Here is a 15,856-nt window from a genome sequence, read left to right as displayed (position 1 = left end):
CGGGAGGTTCACCTCCACAACATCGAATTGGACGCTCTCTGTGCGAAAGTTCTCCTCGGTCCCGAACGTGACCGGCAAGGTGATGCTCCCCAGAGGGAACACCGGATGTCGGCCCACTCCGGAGAATGGGCGAGAGGGAGTCAGCTTGGACTCCGGGATCTGCAGCTGCTTGAACGCTGCATAGCTTATGACATTGAGGCCAGCCCCACCGTCTATCAGCACGTGATAGAGCCTGATGTTGGCTATGACAGGGGCGGTGACTAGAGGTAGTACACCAGCCCCAGCCATGTTCTCCGGGCAGTCGGATGGCCCGAATGAGATGGTGGTGTTCATCCACCTGTAGTGTGGCGCCGCCTTCGAGACACCCGGCTTCACCGAAAGGACCTCTCGGCGAAGGGTCTTCACGTCCTGCCGGGAGACAAGCTCCCAGCTTCCGCCGTACATTACGTACAGTTTCTTGCGGCGCTCCTCATTGTCGGAGTCGGAGTTGTCGTGGCGGTAAACGCCCTTCAGCTCCCGAGCAGGGGATTGGTACCCCAGCTCCTTCTCCCTGGCAGCGGTCTCACTGTCGGAGGCCTTCTCCTTGCTAGGCCGCTGGCGAGGAGGGGTTGAGCCATCCTTGGAGGCCTGCTCACGCCGCTCACTGACTCACTTCTCTAGGTTCTAGATCTTGCGGCAGTCAGCGGCACTGTGGCGAGCGGTGGGATGCACTGGGCATGAATCTCCGCTGCCACCTTGCGGGCGCGGGCGTTTGCCATGCGCATTCTGGCCCCCAGCCGCCGCCGTAGCAGCTGGTGCCGCTGCTGCAGCGACTGGACCGCCGGGATGTGGCTCCCCGCAACTCCGGTTCTTGTTCTTCTTTTTCTTGCCACCGCCCTGGGCGGTAGCCTCGGAGCCACCAGCCTTGGCATCTCCGTCTTGGGGGGCTGAGTGCCATGCGCGGCCCTCAACGGCCCTGGCACACTTGTCAGCCAGGGAGAAAAGCGTGGTAACGCTTTCCACCTCGTGTGTCGCCAGTTTCTCGAGCATCTTCTCATCACGTACCCCCTGTCGGAAAGCAGTGATAATAGATGCGTCAGAGATACGAGAAATGGTACCCCGTACCTTGGTGAAGCGCGAGATGAATGCCCAGAGCGTCTCTCCGGGTTTCTACCTCACGGCGTGGAGGTGAGCCTCCACACCATGCTGCTGGTACACACTGGCAAAGTTCGCAGTGAACCTCGCACAGAGCTCCTCCCAGGACTGAATCGTCCCAGGTGTGAGGTTCATGAGCCAAGTCCGGGCTGGCCCAGTCAAGGCTACATGAAAGTAGCTCGCCATGACGGCGTCGTTACCACCAGCCGCTGTGATGGCGGTAACGTACACCTGCAGGAATTCTGACGGATTAGTGGTACCGTCGTACTTCTCCGGTAGGTGTGGGCGGAACTTGGACGGCCATGCCATCGCGTGGAGGTGATCCGCCAGCACAGCGCAGCCCACCCCAGCCACCGGGGTGCCCGCCTGTATCCGGGCGTTTACCGGAGGCTTGGGTACCGCTGCGTCCAAGTCGGCGTTGAGGTTGCGGCCCTCAATGTTGAGGCAGCGCTCTCGCGCCCTCTCCACGGAGATGCGGGCGTCCTCACCCGCACGCCTACGGTTGAGCTCCGCCCGCAGGTCTTCTGTTCGCGTACCCCTCACCGTGGGGGAGCGCACGGATGCCGACGCACCGCCTTGGCGCCGGTGGTAGGGTACCACCGCATTGCCAGGCGGAGGTCGTTGCCCAGTCCTTGCAGAACTGGGAGAGGCCTGAGCCAAATGGAGGAGACGATCAACGTCATCCCGCCACTGCCTCAGGGCATCTGGCGAGGCAGCAGCAGCCGGAGGGTTGCGAAGCAACTCCCTAGCTGCCGCCAGTGCTCCGTCGCTTGCAGCTTGTGAGGGGGCCCTTGACGGGCGCCCTGACTCTTGCCGACGTGCAGCGTGCGCTGCTGCCGACGGTGGCTGCTCCACGGGCACGGTTGCCCCTGGAGCAGGAAGGCGAGAGGTGTGTGGCACGGATGACGCCACACCCTCCATCATCTCCACGTCGTCGTCGTGGTGGGAGTGCTTAGCCACCCGAACCATGGAGACGAGCAAGATATGAACTAAAACCAGCTAAATGCCCCTACTTGGCGCGCCAAATGTCGTGGTGTGCAAACCCACAGCCGGGTGGCGTAATGCACCCGCCTAAGCCCAGAGGGTGTGTACTCGGGGGTTAGTTAGGACTAGTTCGATCACGCTGGAAAAACACAAAGAACACAGCAGGTTTAAAGTGGTTCGGGCCGCCGGAGCGTAATACCCTACGTCCACTGTGTGTTGTATTGCTTGTGTTCTCTTAGTCTCGAGAGAATCTAAAGAGTGTGTGTGAGCTTGAGTGCTTCAGAGCCTGTAGTCTGTAGCGAGCGCCTCCCTTTTATATCTTAAGGGAGGCGCGTACATGGCCGTTGGGTCCCCGACAGGTGGGCCCAATCGATGTAGTATAAAATAACGCATTGTTCATACATTATGGCGTTGCATGCGAAGGAGATCTCATTCCTGGATTTCCTTGCCCTGCTCGCGGGAATCCTCCGTCCAGCATATCCATGCCCTGTCTTGTCGAAATGACGCCAGGGTGTAGCTTGCGGCGTTGCCTGCAGCATAGCTGAACGGGCCGTGTAGCTTGCAGCGTAGGCGGTATGATGGAAAAGTGCCGTGCCGTCGTATCCAATTAATGCGGCAGACAGGCTCTGCGCGGATGCGGCGCAGGCGGCTGCACTGTGTACCTCGGTAATACGCGGTCTGCAATGAGACCTGACAAAGGCTGTTCCGCGTGCCACGGCGACAGAGCACGCCTCAACCACTCGCATTGAATGCGGTGGGTAGGCGAGTCTTCCAGCGGATGACCCGCGCCCGCGCCTGCGGGACACGTGGCGCCTCCGGACCCCCCCCCCCCCCCCCGGCAGTATGTTGGTTCTACGCGCGTGGGAGGTCTGGATGGACGCGGGAGGTCCCGGACCCCTATGGGGGTCCGCGCCCTCGGCTGTTGGCTCGAAGCTTCCCCTCCTCAGGGACACGTGGCGTCACCGGACCCGTCCCAGAGCGGGGAGCGGGTCCGGGGCCGTTGGCCCGGTGAGGAAGGAGCCTGACCCGTGGGCTTCGCCCCTCATCGCGTAGTTACGGATGAATACGCGAGTCCTGCCTTGCTGTAGTAAGAGTGGGTATCCCTGTTTCAGGGTACCGACAGTCGTAAAGAACTCTCTTCATTCCAAGTTATAAGTCGTTTTGGTTTTTCTAGATACATCATCTAGAAAAGCAAGATAGATTACAATTTGGAACGGAGAGAAAATTAGACAAGTCACACTCTCGCTAATCTCGCTAATCTTAGTTATCACAAAAGCACAAAGCTAATGCCAATCTTTGCCACACAGCGTAACTTTGGATCAAAACTTAGGACCTGGCTGTTGCTTGGTTTTTCCTTGCCATGACAAAGGTTGCTTTACTTGGTATACCTTTCCAAGCCCTAATTTCTGAGCGTGCCTGTCCGCTGTCGATGTTCGGAATCCCGACTCCTCAGCTGCCACACCCCCTTTCGGCACGCCCTGCATCCGCTGCTCATCTGTCTGCTCATCCGACGATGAGAACTCGGCTTCTATAACCTGCAGGAGCACTTTCCTTTTCCCTCCTCGACGATTCTATGGATGGCAATGGGTACAAATTACCCGCGTGCCCGCGGGTAAAAACCCGCTAGGGCGAGGATCCGGGTTTGTATTTGTACCCATGGGTATGGGTGCGGGTTTGCATTTGAACCCGACGGGTAAAATTTTGCGGGTTTAAAAAGGCTGTACCCGTGCCCGCCTACCCGCGAACCCGCAAAATCAACTGACACATGGTCCCTGTATACAACTATATAATTTGTTCTAGCGTTTCCATTCATTCCTTCCATCCCCGTTCCCCTCCCAGCCTCCTTTTCACAGCCGCCGCCACCCCACCCGAGAGGCCCGACCGGTGGCCGCCCAAATCTTGGAGCCGGAGCGGCGGCCGACCGCTGGAGCCTGAGGGGCCACCGCGTCGCGGCCTCCCGGCGGCCGTCGCGCCGTGGTCTCCCGCCATCACCGCGCCCCGCCTGGACCCTGAGGGGCCGCCCGCTAGGAGACCTAGCGGCCGCCGCCCGTGACCTCCCGTCAGCCGCCGCGCCTCGCCCGGAGCTCGAGCGGCCACCGACCCGCAGCCTCCCGCCGCCGTCGCGCCTCGCCTGGAGCCCTAGGGGCCGGCCGCCGCGCCGCACCTGGAGCTCGAGCTCCCGCCAATCCGCGGCCTTCCGCCGGCGGCTGGCCGCCGCGCCCCGCCTGGAGCCCGAGGGGCCGCCGCACTGCTCGCACCGGAGCTCGAGCGGTCGCCGGCTCGCCGCCTCCCACCTCCTGAAGCCCGTGCCCTCCGCCTGCGATTTGCCCCTCGCCGGATCTGCTCCCAGCAGATCTTGGCGAGCAGGCGGGCGTGCCCGCGGGTATACGGCACCCGCGGGTCACGGGCGCGGGCGCAGTTCGTTACCCGTGGCGGGTCGCGGGCGCGGGTGCGGGTCTGAGAATGACCTGACGGGTGTGGGTTTGAACATCCTCTACCTGCGGGTAGTGTGCTCGTTGCCATCCATAGACGATTCCTTCTTTCTGCCACGCGCAAAGTTTGACCTGCACATGGTGTTTTGCAATCAGACATTAGCAACGCGCATCAGATTTCCTTTTCGACAAACAAAGTCCCTGCTCAACTCAATCACAATCAGCTCGAAGTGCTTATGGCCTGACACTTGCAAAAGCTTCACTAGGCTATGCTCTGTTGCTTGACTGCGTCGTCTCCCAGCTCAACCAGGCAACATTCCTGGCAGGTGTGAACACGCCCTCTGGTGGTTTGGCCTTTCCCGAATGAGGTTAACCTCGAGAGGAACCAAATCCAAAAACTATGGCCTTCCAAGTTGCCCCTCTCCTTTCCTGGCCATAGGAACATGTGACGTCAGCCAGCTTCCTCCCCAGCAAATCCATCTGCTAGCTTTGCTCAATCATGCGTCGCCACTACGTGTTATTAAAAATTATCTCGTCTGTTACTTCTCCTTTTCTCTTCTTTTCTGTACTTGGTTGATGCTGAAATCAGGCTTAGGAGAATGGATGGCAAAGAGGAAGCACGACATCTGTGTCCATGTGTGATCTCTTGTCAGAGTAGCTGTGCTCGGGCTTTGGCCGTGGAATCACTTTCTCCGTGCTGTAGATTGTGTTGGTGTCTGTTCATCGCCAACGGGGGGAAGCAGGAACAAGGACTGTCGAGGGTTAATGATTAAGAAATGTTGCCCTGAAGCGTGGAAGCAGGAGGAACAAGGACTGTCAGAGAAAGCTGCACACAACATGGACTCATGAACTACTCAACTACAGACGATGTTCTGAATTCTGGATGCACAAGGTTCATTCTGGCATTGCAAGTTTGCAACTGACTAACCGCACTCTCCTGGCGACACGATGGTGAGTATTCTCACTCTTGGGGAACTAATGTAATTGTAGCACAGCCTACTCGCTCTGTGAATACTGAATACTGTCCCAACAATCTTTTAGTTCATCCAATCCTTGGATTTATTATTAGAAGAATAGAAGTTATGCCGTTTTCGATAGGTATAGATAGATTTATTTGCTGAAGCTTTCACAACGTAGCCGGGGAAATTCACCGACTCCAGAGCAGTTTCTTATGAGCGGCCAAGACTGCGACTGCTGAAAAGAACCTGAAAACTTACAGGCTAAGTGTCTGCAAACAACAAAAAGGATGTGGACTCTAAAGTCCCTTCCAACTGAATCAACACCAGGGATGTTCGGCACGGCGTCTCCCAATATGCCCCCTCTTCTTGGTTCCGTAACACTCAAGCTGCTCGTAAACGACAGGTTACATCGCCTGGAGCACTTGCCATACGGTCAAAAAAATCACCATCAAAAGTTTATTCCGTCGTTGGGAAAAAAAATGCCATTTTGGCTGTTCATATCAATAAACTGGATTGTTCACCGAATCGGGTGGAGTGAGCCATCAGAAGCTCTGAAAGTGACATGGAGTAGCAACTTGCCTGAAGTTCAGACTTCAAGCTCAGCAAGCCGGAAATAGCCACATCACACCAGAAGCTTCTGTGCAACAGTGCCTCCATCATAAGTGAGTGCCCTCTACTCTGCAACTTGCAAAGGGTAGAGGCACCAAGGCACAGAAAAGCACAGGCACCCACGGAAGCTGGCTGCATTTGGCTTGGCTTCAGAGAGCAATGCTGTCAAGGATCTGCTTCATATCTGTGGATGGCTGGATGGATGCCTTTCTGAACAAGGGAAACAACAGGGCCAAAAAGAAATTGCAAAAGCTAATGCAAAAGATGGGATGGAAAAAGCATGAGACGCCAAGGTAGTGGAACTCGGACTCATTGCCAATCTCATACCGGCATTTGGTGGAGCTAGCATCATCAATACAAAATGCCACATAGGACTGAATCGCACACAAACAATGCAGGGTCAATCCACAGAGTAAAAAAAGTTAGTTCCTAAAAAATAATGAATCTGCCAAGCAAAAGTTGATTAGATGAGCAAGAGAAGTAGTAATGCTGAATGACTCATTGCAAACTAAGCTCTGTTTATGCGAGAAAACAAAACTCATCCAAACACAAATTTGGGCGGGCACCAATAGGTAAATTGATTACTGTGGATAAACATGTCTGGAGTACAGCATGATCTGAATCCTCAAACCCTCAATATAAGGCATCAGTTCAGAAATTCAGAATCAGATGGTCACCAAAGGTTACCGATACATCAGCTGACCAGAAGAATCTAGAATTCGGTTCCGCTCATCCATCTCGAGCAAAAGCAGGATCCATGATTGAATGCAAGTCCACTTCATAAGCATGTATGACCTCTGCTCAGCAGTCATCACTACCACTCAAGTAACCTCCTGAAAATACCAAGGCATCAAATTCTTTGTTGAAGTTCTTTTCGTTACATTCTCAGTATCACCAAAAATTATGGACCGCCATAGCACGAAGATCCCCTTTCTGTTATGCTCCGAACAATTCCCACGACTAATTACTTCAATACAGGTACTGAAGCTACAGAAAGACCGGATTATACACTAGACATCTGATCCGTGGTGCAGAGTGGATTGCTCCTAAAACAGCATGCTCGGGTTGCCAACCAGCTGATCATGTAGAGGGCCACACTGCAGACCTTGATCTTGCAAACCCATCCCGAAAGTTGGCATCACAGGAGTCCGGCTTGGTGAATTGAAAGGAAAACTCGCAGCACCATTCTGCTTGGCGTCCGCTGTCAATGAGAAATGGCCTACTGCTGTGGTTGGAGCTGATGCGTTCGACTGGTTGGTGATCAGAGAGGATTGTGATGGCGAGGGAGGCCGGTCATCCGTCAGGTTAACCGTCGTGATGTCATGAATGCTTGATCTCCTCTTATCCTTGCCTCCGGAGTTGAGCCTGATGAAGTACTTCTGTGCGTGACTGGCCACTTGAGTAGGTGTCCTGGTCTGAACAAAGTTGCGGGATATGTTCCGCCAATCCCCTTTGCCATACTTCTTGAGGCCCAAGAGAAACAACCTGACCAAAGAACAAAGCACGATCTTGTTCAGTAACTTTTTGATTAATTTCTTTGCTTCACCTTGTTGGAAGTACACTCGCTACTGGTAGGGCCGAAGGCCATCGTACATCAAGCTAGACATGGCTGTCATAGAGAGTCAGATCCTACTCGACAAATAAAAATCCCCGGATTAAATGCAATTAATTGTTGATAGTTGAATAATTGCAAGTTGCAAATCTACCATGACCATCCAATGATGTAAAGCTAAAGCCTATTGAATGATGGTGAATTCAACTAGTATTCAAGAAGGACAATCTCGCTAGTCTACTGTATGACGCAGAGCAATCGCTCTCGGAACACAGAAGTCGTGTGTATACTCACTTGTGCTCCTCCTCGGTCCATGGCACGCCCTTCTTCCTCTCCTGCTCCGGCGTGCGGCCGGGGTGCCTCTTCCCGCAGCCTCCGCCGAACCGGTACCCGTGCCTGAAGTCCCCGGGCCCGCCGCCGCCATTGCCGTTCCACTGCAGGGTGAACGAGCCGCCGGCGCCGGCGCCGGCGCCGTAGAAAGGGATGGGCACCATGCCGTTCTCGATCTGCTGGACGTCGACCTCGAGGCTCTTGAAGTGATGGACGACCTCGCGGACCGTTCTGCCGGGGATGGCCCGCGCCACCTGCTCCCAGTCCGGGCAGCGTAGGTCGAGCCCGGCGAGCGCCCGCTCGAACTGCTTGTTCTCCTCCGCCGTCCAGATGCGCAAAGCCGGATGATACCAGCCGTTCCGCGAGGCTATGTGGTCCATCGGCGGCAGCACCTCCATGTACGTTTCGCGCATCATCTCCTGTTCTTCTCCTCCTTCCTGGCCGCAGCTCAGCTCAGATCACTGTAGGAATCACAGGGCTCAAAGGTGAGCTTTCTTTTTTGCTTTTTTTTGGGCATCTCGGAACAAGATAAATAAAGATTCCAAGAGCACTGTAACAATTAAAGGATTTCTTCTCTCTCTCTCTCTCTCTCTCTCTCTCTCTCTCTGAACAGGAATTCTTGTCGATGCAAACCAAATAAGATGAACATGAGATTCGAGGAGATATCGGGGGAAAAGGTGGAATCTTTATGAGCGAAAACTGGAATCAATTACGAATAGCTTGATTCTCGTCCTTGAAAGGAAGCGCCTTTAAGAGCAAATTAGATGGGACTCATGAACACCTTTGAACCGACCCCCAAACACAATCAGAATCGTGAATCCTGTGACCCCAAATCACATATCCCTGAACAATTCGACCACCCGCAGCCAAAAATTAACGAAACCCCCGCACCAAATCCAACAAAACAGCTAATAATTTCCAACAAATCCCACACCAAACTGCTTCGCCAAACGGCACAAGAAAACCCCAGACCAGACCCCGAGCAAAAGAAGCAAAATTTCACCTGGACAGCGCCTCTTCTTGATCTCTCGCGGCAGGCTAGCCCCTGGCAGGAGGACAAAAAGCGATCCGCCTCGGTTCTTGCTCAACCTCTCTAAGGATTTGTTTTTCCTTCTCCCAGCTCTCGAGCTAGCTTTCCCTGAGCACTAGAAAAGGGATAGCGATCCAGAGGGGGAGGCAGGTTCTTGAGAGTGTCAGCCGGCGATTGGGCCGTGGCTTGGAGCTTGTGGCCGACTTTTGCAGTATTTATATATACCACCACTACGACAGCCGTGTAGCTAGGCCGCATATGCGTGCGCACATACACTTGGGCCGTGTTTAGTTTAAAAAATCAAAATTCTAAATTTTTTTTCCGGCACCTGCATGAGACTTAAATCTAGACAAAATAAAAAACACATTGCGACTGCTGTCTGTAAATGGCGAGACGAATCTAATGAACCTAATTAGGCTGTAATTAGATGCTAAATTACTACAGTAATGCTACAGTAAATAACCTCTAATGACGGATTAATTAGGCTCGCTAGATTCGTCTCGCGATTTACAGACGAGTTCTGTAATTATTTTTGTAATTAGTCTATGTTTAGTACTCCCTCCTTCCCCGTTTATAAGGCATGGTGGAACATGACACGGTCTTCTAAACAACATTTTGACCATTTATTTATCATATATTATATCACTTTTGATTATAAATTTATAATCATTGTAAAATATATTTGATTATGAATCCAATCATATGAAATTTGCATTATAAAAATAAAATTTTAATAGTCAAATTATTGGTCAAAGATGACAAGATTTGAATCTTGATATACGTGTATGCCTTATAAACAGGGAAGAGGGAGTACTTCAAATGTAGAAAGATATCTTTTCAAAAACTTTACAACGCGCAACTAAACACGGCTTTGGCTTCCCTCACCTTTTACCTCCACTACCGCCTACTTGGCCCAAAGTTTTTTTTAAAGCAAATGGTAGGAGCTCTGACTTTCAATTAAGAAAAAATAGAAGTTTTAATTAAAAAAAGTTAGCCAAACCAACTGGCTGACTAACCCACCTATGTGCCGCGGAATAACACAACATTGCAACGAGTCATCGTTGCCGAGCTGGTAAAAGCCAGCAGCTCCGATTTCCCGAAGCAAACCCTAAACACGGACAGGCAAAAGACCAAGGTCACCTAGGTCATCGTTGCCGAGCTTAAGCGTAGCGCGAATAGTAGCTCCGACTTCCAACTGTGAACCAAGGTCCCGCCCCCGGTGACCACCAAACCACACCTGCAGCGACCCCCAAGATTGAAGGACAGCCCGCTCCGTGTTATCGTTGCCAAGCTACATCCCCCGACGTAGCAGCTCCGACTTCACATTTCAGGATAAGTCCCCGCACGCCAAGCGACCGCCGAAAGATGAAGGGCGAACACCGAAGACAACGATCATCGGGGTCATGACGACATCCAGGTGCGACGCCTTCAGGAAGGGTACGGCGCCGAAAACGCCGCCATCGCACGTCCAAGAAAGGACGGGGTTTTCACCCCTGGAGGAAGACGCGAGGGGGGAAGCATGACGCCCCCAACGGGGAAACGGCGCCCACGGGCGTCGCCGTCATCAAGGCTTTCGCCCAAAGGTACCTCTCCTTCCCCTTCCGCACAAACGCCGGACCCGATGACCGTCTCGCCAGCCACCACCATCGTCGAAAGTCGCACCCTGCGCCTCCGGTAAGGCATCGACGCGCCAGCTGCACATGGCAACCGCCCAGCTGCGCCGACCGCCACCCGGACAAGCAGCACACGACCCCTAACGCCACCCCACGCGCCTCCCGCGCACGACCGCCTCCCGCATGCACGCCCGAACGCGCCGGCGACCCGACCAGCGCGTGCTTGTTGGTGCCACCGCGAGCTCGCCTCCCTCCGCCCACGCGCACCCGCGCCACGCACACCCGCCGGCTCCTCCGCGGGCAAGGCGCCACCCATCAACGGAGCGCACGCCCGCACGTGCCGCCGGCGCGTCGCCCGCGCCGTACGCGCACGTCGGCGTTCGGGGCTCACGCCCCCGACCAAGCATGCGCACCAATGCCGCACTCCGGCATGGATCCACCACGAGGGCCACCGGATCCAGCCGCGGGAGCACCAGATCTGGCCTCGCCGGCGCCGGCGCCACCCGCGGCGGCCCCCTTCGTCTCCCGCAGCGACCGCGCCCGCCGGGAGATGAGGGAGGAGAAGGCAGCCCCGCCGCCGCCATCCTCGCGAGCCGCGCGGACTTCTGGCGACCGGCTCCGGCCTGGTGGCGGCGACGGTGAAGGTCCCGCCCGTGTCGCCCACGCGGAGGCGGCGGGGGGGGGGGGGGCTTAAGTCCGTTTGAACATACCACCCCCGGGCCACGGTTTCTGTCAGGGTTGACACTGGCTGGCCCAAAGTTTTTCCCTCTAATTGGACCTCTTTTGTTTCATAGTATTTCTTACTACGCTTTTGCTTATGATAAAAAGCATATATACCAAAAAAAAAGATTTGCACAACCATAGATAGCTAGTGTCGACGCCAAATGGTAAATGAAAACACAGAAGCTCAACAGGCTCGCTATGCATATGTCGGGCTGGTGTGTCAGTGACTTCCACCAGTGTTTCGTTCAGAGCCATTGTTTTTTAGTCTAAGAATAGCTGTTTGTTCAGCTAAAAAAATACAGGTAACTATAGTTCATTGCTGTGCGCTTTAGTTGCTTGTGCAGTTTTGATTAGTTGGGGGCGTGGAAGTGGTCGAGTTGTGGCATAATTTTGTTGTTGTCTGTGCAGAAGGAGATGGGGATGATCGGTCGCCGTTGACAAGTAGCCATGGCTTTCAGTGTTTCATTCACCTGTTGCCATCGGCCGTTTGGTAACGCCGCCCACGCATGATTTGCTGACCAGGGATTGGGCGGTCTTTGTTTTATTGGAGGGACGAAACGAAAGCAAAGCCGCTGGCAGCTGGTGTGCGCTTCTGCTTGGTTTTTCTGAACTTCGTCAGGCTCGAAAACAATTGACCTGAATGATTGGTGCTGCACGCCGCACCACAACCATCTCACCTGATCGGCTGGCTCGCGCATGACATCTGCTCCATGATGAGGCCATATTGCAACTGTTCAAATGTTTGTAAACTTAATCGAGTTCATCCAGGCAAGTTTACGAAAGTTTGAGAAGATTTGGGGCAATGATTTTGGTGGTTGAGGTGAGCAGCGTGGTTTTGGCTCGATTTTTTTGCTTTAGGAATTGTGCTTTTACATTTGGTAAAGCACTCGAGCATCTTTTTTCGCTAAATAACATCACCCTACGTCACTAGGTTGGGACGTTGGGTTCAAATTTCCCCTTTTGCTTTCATGCATGTTCGACACATGAGGAATGAGCTTTTTTTTTTTACTATCTTATTGGATTCCTTTCAGGAATTTGCAGATTTCGTCTGGGTCCGATGACCCCGACGAGTACACACAGTTTCACCACTGTTTCTAAATCCTACCTGTTCTTGAATGAAGTACCCTCCTTTCTTTCTTTTATATGGTGTATTAGGACCTGAAAAGTATTTGAAGGTATTTTCGGACCATTTGTTTCATTTTAGATACATTATAAATTCCTACACAAGCAATAATACATTAGAATATTTTGAAATACCAGTGTAACGATACTAATTTTTCTTGCACAAAACCTGCATATAATGTTACTAACTTCTGTTCAAGACGTACAAAAATTGATGTTTTCAGATCCTAACTACTATGGCCTACAAAAAAAAGAGGATGGAGAATTGCTTTAATAACTTTGTCCTAGCATATTTTGATGCTGATGTTTCCCTGCTTTTGCTTGATATGCCCAAGAGCCCATCATCACAATACGGTTTAAAGGGCTAAGAGGAAATTGATCCAAGAGGGATTAGGGTTACTAATGGGCCTATGAGATAGAAACTCATTAGTACGCCCTATATATACGAGGGAGGGGCTAGGGGGGCGACACAACCAGTGAGCCCCGCCACCTCCGTAGCCGCCCCCCTCTCTTGGCCGCCGCCCTTGCCGTGCGTGCGGTGCTAGCACACCGACGCCCGGCGTTTCATCCCCGTACGTGTGGACTCCGTGGAGGCGCTGCTGCGACTGCTGCGCTGATCGGCTGCTGGGATCAAGGACGAGGAGCTCGGATCGTGGGACGTGATCGACTACTTCCTCTGCATCGACGCGCGACTTCTTCCGCTGCGCCGCACGTCTAGTGGTAACGATCTATGATCTTCTACTCGCAAGTATCTTGGGTATATGCGGTAGTGATGCTAGCGTAGCCTACCCGTTTACCTACAGTGGTATTAGAGTCATCTTGCGTAGCTTTTTGTCTGGATCATTAGCATATATGTGATATGTTGTTGTAGTAGATTGGATCTATTACTTTTGCACGGTTTGATTAGATCAATTGGTCATAAGGGGTTAAAACTGGAGCGAGTTGATTGCGCGGCATGTGACAAAAAGATTAGTTCATGTTTTTTCTCTGTTATGCATACGACATGTCCCTACCGGCTGGAATCACCATCAGGGACTAACTGTGTGCATAGTCAGCAGATTGAACCAACAGATCGAGGTCATGTGTAGATGCAGTCTTCTCAAGTGTAAAGTTTGCACGTTTAATATGATTGACCTAGTGAAAATTGAGGCGCTATAGCGGGACCGCCGTTGCTTTCTCGCTATAGCGGCTTCCTAAGCGCTACTTTGGTAGAACACGTCGTACGCCTAACTTGTTTTTGCAGGGTGTGATGTGAAAGGTATGGCCTCAATGTCATGTGATGATTTGTGCGGCCTGCGTGTCACAAATTAACACAACCGGGTTGAGGTTGCACCATTATTGTATAACGACCTGCGTGTCGACTTGTGATGTTTGAATCCTCATGTAATTATTTCACTAGCTATTAGATGTAGTAGCTTAGTATCTTTTCATGGAGGCTTCAATCATGATGGCGATGATGATCACCACAAGACAGGACGGATGGCAATGGAGGTCACCTTGGAGCCATGGCGATGGAGCTCATTGTGATGCAAGAGGCCATACTATTCACAATATAATATGATTATATGCCTGTGATGTTTATTTTCTTGTCATACTATTCTTTCATGCTTTTACATATGGTGGATGTTTTAATCATGATAGAATAGCTTCCCTCAGAAAAGGTTGAGTTTTTTATGCATTTTACCAATAGCTGCACCTATAAATTTTGATCGTTGTGTGGTATGTTTACCAAAGTAGAGTACCATCAGCTATCACTTTTGTATAGGGTGGATGTCGGACATTCACAAGCATAGTATTGGTTTACTCAACAAAGCTATCAAAATAGTTTTGGGCTTTAAGGCATAGGGTTGGGGTCGGGGCTTTAGATGCCACCCAACAAACAAGAGTCACATAGAGATGTGATTAACAATTTGTTGCTTACCTGTATCACTACTTTTCTAGCCGTGATGCTAAAGCTCACTAGGATTTTAGTGATTATGGATCTTGAACCACTATATGTCATTAGAGGGAAGATGACTTTGATATAGTAGGTTGTCTTTTGTTAAATTAGTTAATGAAAGTCTTTACATAAATATAGTGCTGAAATCTTGCTTTACTTTTATGTTGTAGATCATGTCTGCCAGTAACAATCCCGCTTTCAATTTGCGTTCTATTCTTGAGAAAGAAAAGTTGAATGGAACAAACTTTATTGATTGGTACCGCAACCTGAGAATTGTTCTCAGGCAAGAGAAAAGGGAGTATGTTCTTGAGCAGCCATATCCTGATGATCTCCCTGACAATGCAACTGCTGCTGATCGCAGAGCTTATGAGAAGCACTGCAATGACTCACTTGATGTCAGCTGTCTGATGCTCGCCACCATGTCCCCAGATCTGCAGAAGCAGTATGAGCATGCGGGTGCTCACACCATGATCGAGGGGCTGCGTGGGATGTTTCAGAACCAAGCCAGGACTGAGAGGTTCAATATCTCAAAGTCCTTGTTTGCGTGCAAGCTGCCAGAAGGTAGCCCGGTCAGTACTCATGTGATCAAAATGATTGGTTACATTGAGACTTTGGACAGACTTGGTTCTGAACTTCACCAAGACTTGGCTACTGATGTTATTCTCCAGTCGCTCCCGGCGAGCTATGAGCCTTTTATCATGAACTTTCAGATGAATGGCTGGGATAAAACATTGAGTGAGTTGCATGGGATGCTAAAGACAGCCGAGGAGAGCATTAAGAAGAATCCCAATCATGTGATGATGATTCAGAAGGGGAACAAAAAGAGGAAGCGTTGGACGCCTCCTAATCCCAAAGGTAAAGGCAAGGAAAAGAGTTCCAGTGGTGAGTCCTCGGGCTCTAAGCTAAAGCTAGCACCTAAGGCCAAATCTGGCCCTACTTCTGAGGATGAATGCTTCCACTGTCATGAAAAGGGACATTGGTCTAGGAACTGCAAGAAGTACTTGGAAGAAAAGAAGAAGAAGAAGGGAAGTGAGACTTCCACTTCAGCTATAAATGTTATAGAAATTAATATTGCATTATCTTCCAGTGAATCATGTGTATTTGATACTGGATCGATGATTCACACTTGCAAATCATTGCAGGGTCTAAGTGAGACTAGAAGATTTGCAAAAGGCGAGTTGGATGTTCGTGTCGGCAATGGTGCAAATGTTGCGGTATTGGCGGTCGGCACCTACCACTTGTCTCTACCCTCCGGATTAGTTTTGGAATTAAATAATTGTTATTGCATTCCTGTTTTGAGCAAGAACATTATTTCTTCTTTATGTTTTGAAGAAGTTAATGATTTTAAGATTGTAATAGAGAACAAACGTTGTTCTATTTTTTGCAATGGTATTTTTTATGCTCATTGTCCATTGGTGAATGGATTATA

The 15,856-nt window shown here is 51.5% G+C and overlaps 1 protein-coding gene across 1 annotated transcript; it reads right to left on the bottom strand.

Annotated features, from left to right (window-relative positions):
• Positions 1–6,627: 6,627 nt before the first annotated feature.
• On the bottom strand, positions 6,628–9,238 carry LOC120673571 (transcription factor DIVARICATA-like). Its single transcript, XM_039954472.1, has 3 exons — positions 9,004–9,238; positions 7,965–8,461; positions 6,628–7,603 (listed from the first exon to the last, which is right to left on the bottom strand). The coding sequence occupies exons 2-3, from the start codon at positions 8,414–8,416 to the stop codon at positions 7,165–7,167; spliced, it is 891 nt and encodes a 296-aa protein (XP_039810406.1). The 5' UTR covers positions 8,417–8,461; positions 9,004–9,238; the 3' UTR covers positions 6,628–7,164.
• Between the last annotated feature and the right edge of the window lie 6,618 nt (positions 9,239–15,856).

This window comes from Panicum virgatum, chromosome 5N (genome assembly GCF_016808335.1).
Source record: "Panicum virgatum strain AP13 chromosome 5N, P.virgatum_v5, whole genome shotgun sequence".
Taxonomy (NCBI): domain Eukaryota; kingdom Viridiplantae; phylum Streptophyta; class Magnoliopsida; order Poales; family Poaceae; genus Panicum; species Panicum virgatum.
This window is presented reverse-complemented; position numbering and strand designations above follow the sequence as displayed.

Coding starts and splice junctions, on each gene's coding strand:
- LOC120673571 (XM_039954472.1), bottom strand. CDS start 8,416: ATGATGCGCGAAACGTACATGGAGGTGCTGCCGCCGATGGACCACATA. Junction 7,604..7,964: donor TGGACCGAGGAGGAGCACAA/GTGAGTATACAC, acceptor TTCTTTGGTCAG/GTTGTTTCTCTTGGGCCTCA.